Source organism: Heterodontus francisci, chromosome 25 (assembly GCF_036365525.1).
Source record: "Heterodontus francisci isolate sHetFra1 chromosome 25, sHetFra1.hap1, whole genome shotgun sequence".
Taxonomy (NCBI): Eukaryota; Metazoa; Chordata; class Chondrichthyes; order Heterodontiformes; family Heterodontidae; genus Heterodontus; species Heterodontus francisci.
This window is the reverse complement of record NC_090395.1, coordinates 36697895-36712133: the sequence shown is the minus strand read 5'-3', so window position 1 is coordinate 36712133 and position 14239 is coordinate 36697895. Positions and strand designations below refer to the sequence as shown.

Below are 14239 nucleotides of genomic sequence, written 5' to 3'. Positions count from 1 at the left end.
GCAACAAGATTATCAGGAGTGAGGTGCGAAGAGGTGTCAATTATAATATACTAAACAGTTAATGCCTTTAAATTGTAGTTTTTTTTCCATTGAAGGTGCTGTAGCACTCCACAACTTTTGCAGGCTAATTCCCGTCTCTGCTGAATGCAAAACTCACACGTTCCCTGCAAACAATTTCAGATTTAGGGGGAGGCGGTGGCGTAGTGGTATTGTCACTGGAATGGTAACCCAGAGACCCAGGGTATTGCTCTGGGGATATGGGCTCGACTCCCACCACAACAGGTGGAGGAATTTGAATTCAATTAATAAATATGGAATTAAAAACTAGTCTAATCTAATCTAATGATGGCCATGAAATCATTGTCGATTGTTGTAAAAACCCATCTGGTTCACTAATGTCCTTTAGGGAAGGAAATCTGCTGTCCTTACCTGGCCTGGCCTACATGTGACTCCAGACCAACAGCAATGTCGTTGACTCTTACATGCCCTCTGAAATGGCCTAGCAAGCCACTCAGTTGTATCTAACTGCTATGAAGTGAATAAAAAGAATGAAACCAGACGGACCACCCGGCATCCACCTATGCACCAGAAACGACAACGGCAAACTCAGCCCTGTCGACCCTGCAAAGTCCTCCTTACGAACATCTGGGGGCTTGTGCCAAAGTTGGGAGAGCTGTCCCACAGACTAGTCAAGCATCAGCCTGACAGGGTCATACTCACAGAATCATACCTTACAGACAATGTCCCAGACACTGCAATCACCATCCCCAGGTACGTCCTGTCCCACTGGCAGGACAGACCCACCACAGGTGGCGGCAGTGGTATACAGTAGGGAGGGAGTTGCCCTGGGAATACTCAACATCGACTCCGGACCCCATGAAGTCTCATAGCATCAGGTCAAACATGGGCAAGGAAACCTCCTGCTGATTACCACCTACCGCCCTCCCTCAGCTGATGAATCAGTACGCTTCCATGTTGAACACCACTTGGAGGAAGTACTGAGGGTGGCAAGGGTGCAGAATGTACTCCGGGTGGGGACTTCAATGTCCATCACCAAGAGTGGCTCGGTAGCACCACTACTGACCGAGTCCGAAAGGACATAGCTGCTAGACTCGGTACGCGGCAGGTGATGAGGGAACCAACTAGAGGGAAAAACATACTTGACCTCGTCCTCACCAATCTACCTGCCGCAGATGCATCTGTCCATGACAGTATTGGTAGGAGTGACCACTGCACAGTCCTTGTGGAGACGAAGTCCCACCTTCACATTGAGGACACCCTCCATCGTGTTGTGTGGCACTACCACCGTGCGAAATGGGACAGATTTCGAAACGATCTAGCAATGCAAAGCTGGGCATCCATGAGATGCTGTGGGCCATCAACAGCAGCAGAATTATACTCAACCACAATCTGTAACCTCATGGCCTGGCATACTCCTGACTCTATCGTTACCATCAAGCCAGGAGACCAACCCTGGTTCTACGAAGAGTTCAGGAGGGCATGCCAGGAGCAGAACCAGGCATACCTCAAAATGAGGTGTCAACCTGGTGAAGCTACAACACAGGACTACTTGCGTGCCAAACTGCATAAGCAACATGCGATAGACAGAGCTAAGCAATCCCTTAACCAACAGATCAGATCTAAGCTCTGCACTCCTGCCATATTCAGCCATGAATGGTGGTGGACAATTAAACAACTAACTCCACATATATCTCCATCCTCAATGATGAGGGAGCCCAGCACATCAGTGCGAAAGAGAAGGCTGAAGCATTTGCAACAACCTTCAGCCAGAAGTGCTGAGTTGATGATCCATCTCAGCCTCCTCCTGAAATCCCCAGTATCACAGATGCCAGACTTCAGCCAATTCGATTCACTCTGCGTGATATCAAGAAACAACTGAAGGCACTGGTTACTGCAAAGGCTATGGGTCCTGACATATTCCGGCAAAAGTACTGAAGACCTGTGCTCCAGAACTTGCCGCACATCTAGCCAAGCTATTCCAGTACAGCTACAACACTGACGTCTAACCGGCAATGTGGAAAATCGCCCAGGTATGTCCTGTACACAAAAAGCAGGACGAGTCCAACCCGGCCAATTACCGCCCCATCAGTCTACTCTCAATCATCAGTAAAGTGATGGAAGGTGTCATCAGCAGTGCTGTCAAGCAGCATTTGCTTGGCAATAACCTGCTCAGTGACACTCAGTTTGGGTTCCGCCAGGGCCACTCAGCTCCAGACCTCATTACAGCCTTGGTTCAAACATGGCCAAAAGAGCTGAATTCAAGAGGTGAGGTGAGAGTGACTGCCCTTGACATCAAGGCAGCATTTGACGGAGTATGGCATCAAGGAGCCCTAGCAAAACTGAAGTCAATGGGAATCAGGGGGAAAACTCTCCGCTGGTTGGAGTCATACCTAGCGTAAAGGCCTGCTCAGGTCGGAAAAAAGAACCCGACCCGAACCCGACCATACCACAGCGGACCGAAGCCCGACCCGGCCCAAGTCCCTCCGATTTTGCCCTGAGCCTGACCCGACCTCACTTTATTTACGTTCCTGATACCGAACCTGCAGGAAGCTGCAGCACATGCGCAATGACATCATTGTGATGTCACTCGCTCACTGCGCAGACTCAGTTTCGTCCCAGACTTCCAGCTCAGGTAAGATTTTTAATTTCAATACTTACCAGCAAAGCACTTACTGTGTGTGTCTGGCCTGACCTTAACTTGGCCCGACCCGACCCAGGCCCGAAAGCCGGACCCAGATGAGGGGCCCGACCCGACCTGAGCCCAACACGTTGTCAGGTCCCATCAGGTTCAGGTCAGGTAGCAGGCCTTTAACCTAGTGCAAAGGAAGATGGCCGTGGTTGTTGGAGATCAATCATCTCAGTTCCAGGATATCGCTGCAGGAGCTCCCCAGGGTAGTGTCCTAGGCCCAACCATCTTCAGCTGCTTCATCAATGACCTTCCTTCAATCATAAGGTCAGAAGTGGGGATGTTCGCTGATGATTGAACAATGTTCAGCACTATTCGTGACTCCTCAGATACTGAAGCAGTCTGTGCAGAAATGCAGCAAGACCTGGACAATATCCAGGCTTGGGCTGATAAGTGGCAAGTTACATTCGCACCATTCAAGTGCCAGGCAATGACCATCTCCAACAAGAGAGAATCTAACCACCTCCCCTTGACATTCAATGGCATTACCATCGCTGAATTCCCCACTATCAACATTCTCAGGGTTACCATTGACCGGAAACTGAACTGGAGTAGCCATATAAATACCGTGGCTACAAGAGCAGGTCAGAGGCTAGTAATCCTGCGGCGAGTAACTCACCTCCTGACTCCCCAAAGCCTGTCCACCATCTACAAGGCACAAGTCAGGAGTGTGATGGAATACTCTCCACTTGCCTGGATGGGTGCAGCTCCAACAACACGCAAGAAGCTCGCCACCATCCAGGACAAAGCAGCCTGCTTGATTGGCACACCATGCACAAACATTCACTCCCTCCACCACCGACGCACAGTCGCAACAGTGTGCACCATCTACAAGATGCACTGTAGCAACGCAGCAAGGCTCCTTAACAGCACCTTCCAAACCCACGACCTCTACCACTTAGAAGGACATGGGCAGCAAATGTATGGGAACACCACCATCTGCAAGTTCTCCTCCAAGTCACACACCATCCTGACTTGGAACTACATTGCCCGCCGTTCCTTCACTGTCGCTGGGTCAAAATCCTGGAACTCCCTTTCTAACAGCACTGTCTGTACCTACCTCAAGTACTGCAGCGGTTCAAGAAGGCAGCTCACCACGACCTTCTCAAGGGCAATTAGGGATGGGCAATAAATGGTGGCCTAGCCAGCAACACCCACATCCCAAGAATGGATATTAAAAAAAAAATTACAGATATTTTAATACACCTCAGTTTAAATATGTTTCATGTAGTTCAAAAAAAAGTGCTCCTTTGTTCCAGCATAAATTATATTTGAAAGCATTCGAGTCCTGGAGCCCTCAATGAAATAAAGAAATAAACAAAAAAGCCCCACTCCAACTCTGCTGCAAAAATCTATTGAAAGGTTCTTTGCACTTGACACAATAGCAAAGCTTAGATCATGCTTGTAGACTGAACGGAGATGTTCTGCAAAGTGGTCATTCAATCTGCATTTGGTTTCCCCGATGTACAGCTGACCACATTGTGAGCAGTGAATGCAGTATACTAAATTGAAAGAAGTACACATAGATTGTTGTTTCACCTGGAAGGAGTGTTTGGGGCCTTGGATGGTGAGGAGGGAGGAGGTAAAGGGCAGACGGAGAACCTGGAAGAATGGAATGGAGTCTTTACAGAAAGCAGGGCGTGAGGAAATGTAGTTGAAATAGCTGTGGGAGTCAGTGGGCTTATAGTGAATATCTGTTGATAGCCTACCCACAGAAATGGAGATAGAGGAATCGAGGAAGGGAAGGGAAGAGTCAGAGATGGACCATGTGAAGGTGAGAGAAAGGTGGAAATTGGAAGCAAAGTTGATGAAATTTTCCAGTTCAGAGTGAGAGCAGGAAACGGCACCGACACAGTCATTAATGTACTGGAAAAAGAGGTGAGGGAGGGGGACCAAGTAGGACAGGAAGAAGGAATGTTTCACATATCCCACAAAAAGACAGGCAGAGCGAGGACCCATGCGGGTATCCATAGCAACACCTTATATTTGGAGGAAGTGAGTGGAGTTAAAGGAGAAGTTGTTCAATGTGAGAACAAGTCCAGCCAGGTGGAGGAGGGTGGTGGTGGGTGAAGACTGGTTGGGGCTCCATTCAAGGAAGAAGTGGAGAGCCCTCAGACCATCCTGGTTGGGAATGGAGGTGTAGAGAAATTGAACATCCATTCTGAAGAGGAGACAGTTAGGGCCAGGAAAATGGAAACTGTTAAAGTGATGGAGAGCATCAGAAGAGTCACGGATATAAGTGGGAAGAGACTGGACAAGGGGAGAAAAAAAAAAAGAATCAAGACAAGAAGAAATCAGGTCAGTGGTGCAGGAACAATAGGTCTGCCCGGGCAGTCCTGGATCTTATTTGTGGATCTTGGGAGGGAAGAAGGTAGAAATGGGATGTTCAGGGTTGGGGGACGATGAGGTTGGAGGCCATGGAGGGAAGATTTCCAGAGGAGATGAGACAGACCTGGAGATGATGGCTTGATGTTTAGTGGTGGGGTCATGCTCCAGGGGAAGGTAGTTTGACTTCTGCAGCTCTGTGAAACTAGTTTTTAAAGCTGCACATCATTTTTGTGGCCCTTCTCTGGATCTTTTCCAAAACTGCTCTATCACCCACCACCCCAGGGAACCCAAAGCAGACACAGTATTCTAAATGTTGTCTAACCAAGGTCCTGTACAATGACAAATAGCATGCTTTGTACTATATTGAATAGTCCTATTAATACAGCCTAATACCCTGTGTGCTTTGATTATGGCTTCTCGGCATTGCCCATGAATCTTTAGAGAATTATTAATTATAGCAACAAAGGTGCTTTTCTCTCGCCATCAATTTCAGTTCTGTTCCATGTAAGTATTAAGTATATTTCATGTTACATCTGCTCAAAAACATAACACTGCACTTAGTTGGATTAAACGTTACTTGCCAGAGTTTAGCAGATTCCCCAGTGCATCTAAATCTGCTTGCAGAAAATTGTTCTCCTCTACAGTCCTGATGCTTGCACTAATTTTTGTAACATCAGAGAACTTGCAGACTATACCACCACCACTTATATCAAGGCCATTTATGAAAACAATAAATAGCAGTGGTCCCAACACTGATACCCATGGAACATCATTGGTAACTAGACTCCAAGCAGATCTATAGCCATTAATAAGAACTTTCTGCTGCCAGGAATGAAGCCAACTCTAAATCCTTTGCAGCAACTACCCATTGATTCCATAACATTGTAATCTGTTATGCGGTACCTTATTAAAGGTTTTTTGAAAATCCAAGTAGACAATGCCCACTGGGATTCTGTCAATCAATAACATAGCGACATATTCAAGCCAATTCTAGCAAATTAGTAACAGACAACCTTCTTTTTCAGCTAATCCTGACCCACCTTCAAACAAGTGGAGTACTGTGTGCAATTTTGGTCTCCACATCTAAGGAAAGATATACTTGCATTGGAGGCAGTACAGTAAAGGTTCACTAGATTGGTTCAGGGATGAGAGGGTTGCCCTATGATGAGAAGCTGAATAAATTGGGTCTTTATTCTCTGGCGTTCAGAAGAATGAGAGGTGATGTCATTGAAACATACAAGATTTTGGGCGGTGCAGTGGTTTGCACCGCAGCCTCACAGCTCCAGCAACCCAGGTTCAGTTCCTGGGGACTGCCTGTGTGGAGTTTGCAAGTTCTCCCTGTGACTGCGTGGGTTTCCCCCTGGTGCTCCGGTTTCCTCCCACAGCTAAAGACTTGCAGGTTGATAGGTAAATTGGCCATTGTAAATTGCCCCTAGTGTAGGTAGGTGGTAGGAGAATGGTGGGGATGTAGTAGGGAATATGGGATTAATATAGGATTAGTATAAATGGGTGGTTGTTGGTCGGCACAGACTTGGTGGGCCGAAGGGCCTGTTTCAGTGCTGTATCTCTAAATAAAATAAAATAATAAAATAAGTGCTGTTTATTTCAGCAAATCCCAGATGAGTTAACAATATGACTCTCTATGACTTAGTAATTTGCATCCCACAGTTTTACAAGCTGAGGTAAGAGGTACAAGTTCTAAGGCTGTGCTGCCAGAGCAATGCCACACTAACATGGCATTATGTAAACACCACTGCATATCAGTGGAGAATGAGGCAAGACTGATTCATTTCTCAACACTGCTAATTATATCACAGTGAGTGCAAAAAAATATAAAGTACCAGAAAATGTGCACATACTTAAACACGGAAGTCCAATGTAGTAAATGACCATTGTCCAATGAACGCAAGCCAGACTAAGATGTTGTGAGAAGTTCCACTTAATCTTACTTCTATATTACTTTAATTTGACTTTCTTCCCTCCGCTACTCTTAACTTCAACACAACCAATAATGATGCTTGTGCATTGCATACTCTCCAACCAGAACTAAATGCAATGCACTTTAAATATATTAGCATAATTCATATGACATCAGCAGCACCCATGACGGCAACTGAATGCATATAATGTTGGTCAGGTGGCTGAGCTTCAAGGAATCTCATAAAACCTCAGACATCATTTAGCTGTACCAATTAACTCAAATGGGTTGAGCACTAATCTTTAGCCAATGTAGGAAGGATGGGTCAGTGCAGTAACATGGCAGGAATTAGGAATGTTGGCTGCATAATGCATATTGCACTGCAGTTGAATGACCTCCAGAAAAAGCAGTCTTGGTAACAAAACAAATATGGGGAAGAAAACACAGCAGTTGAACAGTAAGCCAAGATTCCGCAACTCAGCTTCAGCTGGCAACCAAATAACAACTTATATTTATATAAGTTATTCTATGTAAAACACAAGGGAGCACTGTTCTCTCCAAGCTGTGCAGGTTTGTGGCCTCACAGCAATCGGGAATGTATTGAACTGCCATTGAACTAAGAGACAGCCATGCCATGGACTGTTAAAGAAGACATGTTGAAGGAGAATGGAATGATTGTGTCAAAGGCACTGGATTAGGTAGAGAGGATGTGATTTGTGTTCACAGTCCATTGTGATTTTGATCCTTGCAGTTTCCATGCTCTGTGCAGGCAGAAGCTGTATTGGAGGGGCTCAACAGTGAGCGTTAGCAGAAGTAATTGTATGAAGAGACAGAGAGAGAGAGATAGAGAGCGTGAGAGTGAGAGAGAGAAACTATTTCTGTTATCCTGTGCTGAGATCCTTCCCCACAAAGTACACGTTTAGACTCTGTGTTCCCTCAACACCACCCCAGGTCTTATAACTTACTGACAGTGTAAATAGCTTGTTGACCACCACAATTAGTTGGTCATCAGGAGGTGCATGGCAGCAAAGCAACTGAACCATACTTTCCAATTTCCCTTTCTCTAGTGAAATACCAGCCTCAATTCCCTGTGCAGCACAGCTAAAATCAGGAACTGAGTGAAGTTTTAACCTGAGTCCCTTCATCCTGCACTGCATTTTAGCTCTCAATGGACAGTGTTCACATACATCTTAATTACTTCGAACTTGAGTGCTTGACCATCATTTATTTTCTGATCTAACATAGTCCAGATGATCATCACATTATAGATGGACTATCAATTCATCACCAAGACTGAAGTGATTGCAATATACATGGAATCCTGTCAGTTATTTTTTCAATTTTCTATCTCATGGAATCTTGTAGAACTGGAGTGATGAGTGAACAGAGGCCTAACATTATTTTCATTGAGCAGCCCTGCTAAGGACTAAGAGACCTCTTCATATTTTGTGATGGAATCATTCTAACGTCATCTGGGAGCCTCTTTGACTTAAACCATTTGCCAGAAAATATTGAGTCATCGAGTCATTCAGCACAGAAACAGGCCCTTTGCCCATCGTGTCTGTGCCGGCCATCAAGCACCTACCTATTCTAATCCCATTTTCCAGCACTTGGCCTGTAGCCTTGTGTGCTATGGCATTTCAAGTGCTCATCTAAATACTTCTTAAATATTGTGAGGGTTCCTGTCTCTACCACCCCTTCAGGCAGTGCGTTCCAGATTCCAACCACCCTCTGGGAGAAAATATTTTTCCTCAAATCCCCCCTAAACCTCCTGCCCTTTACCTTAAATCTATGCCCCCTGGTTATTGACCCCTCCGTTAAGAGAAAAAAGTTTCTTCCAATCTAATCTATCAATGCCCCCTCATAATTTTGTATACCTCAATCTTGTACCCCCTCAGCCTTCTCTGCTCTCAGGAAAACAACCCGAGCCTTTTCACTCTCTCTTCATAGCTGAAATGCTCCAACACAGGCAACATCCTGGTGAATCTCCTCTGCACCCTCTCCAATGCAATCACATCCTTCCTATAATGTGGCGACCAGAACTGTACACAGTACTCCAGCTGTGGCCTAACTAGCATTTTATACAGCTCCATCATAACCTCCCTGCTCTTATAGTCTGTGCCTCGGATAATAAAGGCAAGTATCCCATATGCCTTGAGGCATCTGCCATCACCATCATATTCAGCCAGGGACTCAATACAATTATAATTGTGTTACTTTGATTGGATTATTTCTGCTTCCTTCCAATTGCAAGAACTTTCCATAGGCAAGGCAATGGGTGTTTCAGTATGGGTTTTTAATGTGCAGACATGTACCATCATAAGCAATTAAATAGTCAACTTCATTGAAACACATCCAAGGTTGTAGCCTATTTTAGTCAGACATTGCCCAATTCATGAACGTATATTAACATTTTAACCATATTTTTGCTATTCACATTTTCTGACAAAGTAATATTTGGGTCAGTTACAACAAGAATACCCTTAAGAAAAACACTTGGAAAGAATCACAACATGTGCAGACACGTGAGAATTTTTGAATATATCCCAGATTCCAACTATTGGATCCATTTATAAATTTGCACAGCACCCTTACCAATCAGGAATGTCATTTAATTGTGCTGTAGTACACTGTGAACACATGTTCAGTAACACAAGCCCATTTCTGGTTCACCTGTCTACTGGAATGTGTTCCACCCAAATAATTTAAGTTTTCCACTTAATTCCAGCTTAGATACATTATCTAGTTTGATGTTTCAGCGGTAAATCAAGAAATTTTACTTATTCTGAAAATGAGAAGTAATCTTGCGCTGTTGCCTAATTCTACAATAACAGGCAGTTCAACTTGTGTAGAAATCCCAGCATCCAACACACCTACATCAAAGGCTAGTCTTTCAGGCTAATTAGAAACTGCAAAGGACACAATGTAAAGAGTAACTAAATTGCACTAATGTTCTACCAAATGTGCCTAGCACCACAGTGTGAAGAACAACACAGCATCCATCACCCACTCGGCTGAACTCTCTATCTGAGCCTGAGCAGAGGTCAGATGTGTTCCAGCAAAGGTAAGGAGTTCACCTAATCTAAAGTAAACAGCAAACGGTGATGGTAGAACAACCGCACTCTTGCTGCTAATGCCATCAATGTAAAAGTAACAGACAAAAAATATTATCCATGTCCCCAAAATCAAAGAAAAGCAGTAGCTACATCCATAGCATTTAATCCAAGTAAATGCATTTCTTTGAAACCAATTCAAGTGAAAACAATTTCTAAAAAATTCTCACCTCATCAGGAACCATCACTAGTGGATACTTATCCTCGGAGAGAAAGTTGAAGAGGCACCATAGCCTGAAGGCATCGTGGTCAGAAATAGTACAGTTTCCATTCTTGTCATGTCTGTAGTTCTTCTTGGCAGATAAAGTCCAACAGAGTTCATCGAAGTTTTCTTTGACAAAGGCACCTTCCTCAACCTGAGTAAGACAGGTACTCGGTGTTTACTTAAATAAAAGCAAAATACTGCAAATGCTGGAAATCTGAAATAAAAGCAAGAAATGCTGGAAATACTCAGCAGGTCAGGCAGCATCTGTGGAGAGAGAAGCAGAGTTAACGTTTCAGATCAGTGACCTTTCACCAAAGTTCTGATGAAGGGTCACTGATCTGAAACGTTAACTCTGCTCCTCTCTCCACAGATGCTGCCTGACCTGCTGAGTATTTCCAGCATTTCTTGTTTTTATTTAACTCGGTATTTACTTGTCATGGCTATAACCAGACACACATTTTGAAACCAAATTTCCTTTCACACAATATTCACAACAGGAAAGTCAAGTCGTTTCCCTCCTCAATCAGCTCTCTAACCCATATAACCAAGTAAAATTCACCTTTCTTATACTTGGTTAGGACTGGTATAACTAACCCATCTAAATAAGATTACATTCTATTACCAGTAAATTTTATACATTCGGTAATACATCATTTTTTTCTCGATTATTTTTCCAGAATTTTAATCACTATTTCAAACATAGAAGTATTACCACATTTGAAGCATCCGGACCGAATTGGCATGCTAAGTGCAAAACAGTGATTGAAGTTATTATCTAATTTTCAATCACATTTTGCAGCCTTGTTCCTGACTGCTTGACCCCATGATCGGTCATTTAAACAAGTTTCAGTGCTCATTTGAGAAAACAGTTTCCTCAATAACTTCTAAGGGCCAAAACATCTGCCTTTGGTGTTGTATTTGACCCCAAGATGAGCTTCTGTTCATATATCCATGCCAACACTATCTTCACCATTGCCCAACTGATCCACACTGGCTCACAGATATCCTTGTTTTGAAATCCCTCCATGGCCTTGCCCCTCCCCATCTCTAACCTCCTCCAGCCCCAAAACTCTCCTCTAATTCTGGCCTCTTGCGCATTCCCAATTTTGATTGCTCCACCATTGGTGGCTGTGCCTTCGGCTGCCAAGACCCTAAGCTCTGGAATTTTTCCTCCCTAAACCTCTCTGCCTCTCTCTCCTCCTTTAAGAGGCTAAAATATAACAACATATATGGCTTGGTGTCAAATTTTGCTCGATAATGCTTCTGTGAAGTGCCTTGGGACATTTTACTAGATTAGGGCGGCACAGTGGCGCAGTGGTTAGCACTGCAGCCTCACAGCTCCAGGGACCCGGGTTCGATTCTGGGCACTGCCTGTGTGGAGTTTGCAAGTTCTCCCTGTGTCTGCGTGGGTTTTTCTCCGGGTGCTCCGGTTTCCTCCCACAAGCCAAAAGACTTGCAGGTTGGTAGGTAAATTGGCCATTATAAATTGTCACTAGTATAGGTAGGTGGTAGGGAAATATAGGGACAGATGGGGATGTTTGGTAGGAATATGGGATTAGTGTAGGATTAGTATAAATGGGTGGTTGATGGTCGGCACAGACTCGGTGGGCCGAAGGGCCTGTTTCAGTGCTGTATCTCTAATCTTAATCTAATCATTAAGGTGCTACTTAAATGCAAGTTATTGTTGTCACAATAGATTTTTACAAGACAAATGATGGTTGGCCCAGGAACTCACTAATCCTGGCATTCCCACATCTGCTTCATAGTCATGACCTGACTTCTGTCTGGGCCAGTACACTGAGTAAAGGCATATCGGCCTTTACAAAGATGCACAAGGGCCCCTCTGGGGTCCCGGCCAGTCTGGACACCTGAAGACCCTGAAATTTTTAATACAATATTGGGAAATTGGTCACCTTGCTAAGGAAGCTGACGATATAAGGATCAAGTGTTGGGTCTTGCCAACTCTCTCTCCCCAGCATGGGGATGCCAGTGTTTCTTGCAGGCTTGGCCTAGCGGGCACCAGAGATGTGCCCAAAATGGCATGGAATTCACATGACCCCTGAAGCAGGTGTTCTCTTGCTGGTGTCGCTAACTCCAGCAGGGTCAACACAGAAAGGCACCATCAGGATTGCAACGTAAGTAACTTCAGGCCTTTGTGCCTCTTGTAAATGATCTTTGAAAGTTTTGCTTTTAAATGCTGTTTCTAACGTGTTCTGGGGCGGCACAGTGGTGCAGTGGTTAGCACTGCAGCCTCACAGCTGCAGGGACCCGGGTTCGATTCTGGGTACTGCCTGTGTGGAGTTTGCAAGTTCTCCCTGTGTCTGCGTGGGTTTTCTCCGGGTGCTCCGGTTTCCTCCCACATGCCAAAAGACTTGCAGGTTGGTAGGTAATTTGGCCATTATAAATTGTCACTAGTATAGGTAGGTGGTAGGGAAATATAGGGACAGGTGGGGATGTTTGGTAGGAATATGGGATTAGTGTAGGATTAGTATAAATGGGTGGTTGATGGTCGGCACAGACTCGGTGGGCCGAAGGGCCTGTTTCAGTGCTGTATCTCTAATCTAAAATCTAATCTAATCTAATACAGCCACATGGTAAATATCTCAGAAGGACTCAATGGGGGTTATCTTAACTTTGGATGATGGTGTAACATGGGCAATATTGAATTAGCTGCCCATTATACACCACACCCTTCCCTTCCCATTGAAGTCACCAGAAGGGAAAATCAGACAGACATCTAATAGCCACCAATTCGATATTGCCCATTTTACACTATTACTTAAACAAAAAGAAAAATACCTTGAATTTTAAATGAATCAAAAGGTATCCACCAACAGAAGTGCCACTTGTGCTAGCAGCATAGGCTTGGATTTTATCCAGGTGACAGGGATCGTGATCCCTAGCTAATGTGCTGCCGAGAACCCCACGTCATCCTTTCTGTGGGAGGTCCGCCTAATAGTGGCGGGCTTTCCACGGGATCAATGATCCCATTGACGGCAGTCCAGCCCTCTGAGAGCTGCTGGCCAATCAGAGGCTGGCAGCTCTTTAACTGAGCAGAGACACCGCGAAGGCATTGGCTGCTGCCGGCGGAGCACCCACCCGAGGCCCAAGAGCAGCACTGGATTAAGGCCACAGGTAGGTCAGGTTGGGAAGTTGGCAGCAAGGGCAGGGGGTTGGCTCTCAGCAGGCACCCCTCAACCCCCCTTCCCAATGCCAGGTCCCTCATTTGGACACTAAGTGCCTTTAAATGAGGGACACCCGCCACATCGCCGGAGCTGGCCTGTCCACCGTTGAGGCGCCAGGAGGTGGAACAAAGTGAGATGCTCAAAGGAGGAGGAAAAAGTACCAGAGGAGTAGGGTGCCCCTCCACATGATACAACAAATCATTGAAATACACCTTCCACCAATTGAATCCTAGCTTCATTGTAAAGTTCTATTTTTTTGTTTTTTCCATATTGTAATTTCAGGATTTAATGTAAAACATCCTTTTCCCATCTTAAAGTTGTCATTTTAATCTTTTTGGTTAGTTGCAGGTGGGAACAGCGAATAACACTAACCCATTGCAAAAGGTACATGAGGATTGCACTGATATATTTTTACCCAAGTAGGTCATTCTGTGTTCTTTTTACTAGTTTAATTCTAGTCATACCTATCAAACCAAAATCATTTTTCTGCAAGTGAAGTGTAAATCAAGTGGGTCTATCATTTGAATTTGATATTATAATATGCATTTACACCTTGAAAAATATCTCACAATCAGAACTGAATTCCTTTACTGTCACTACAGATTTCATTTTAAAACAGAGTGACCATGGATTCTGGTCAACACAAACTTCCTTTACCTCTCCACAGCAGCCACTAGCTGCTAAATGCAGCCTGAATTAATGCACTAGTCTGAAAAGAAACTTCTCCACAACCACAGAATCTGTGACAAACCACAGAACAACTACTTGCAATAGGCTTAACTG

At 44.7% G+C, this 14239-nt stretch overlaps 1 protein-coding gene across 2 annotated transcripts in view; it reads right to left on the bottom strand.

Moving 5' to 3' along the window:
* LOC137383824 (differentially expressed in FDCP 6 homolog) overlaps positions 1-14239 on the bottom strand; it is a 183991-nt gene that overhangs the window by 90095 nt on the left and 79657 nt on the right. For both annotated transcript variants that reach the window (XM_068057094.1, XM_068057095.1), the window contains exon 3: positions 10237-10422. In XM_068057094.1, the coding sequence (XP_067913195.1) occupies positions 10237-10422 (186 nt within the window). The remainder of the gene's footprint in view (positions 1-10236; positions 10423-14239) is intronic.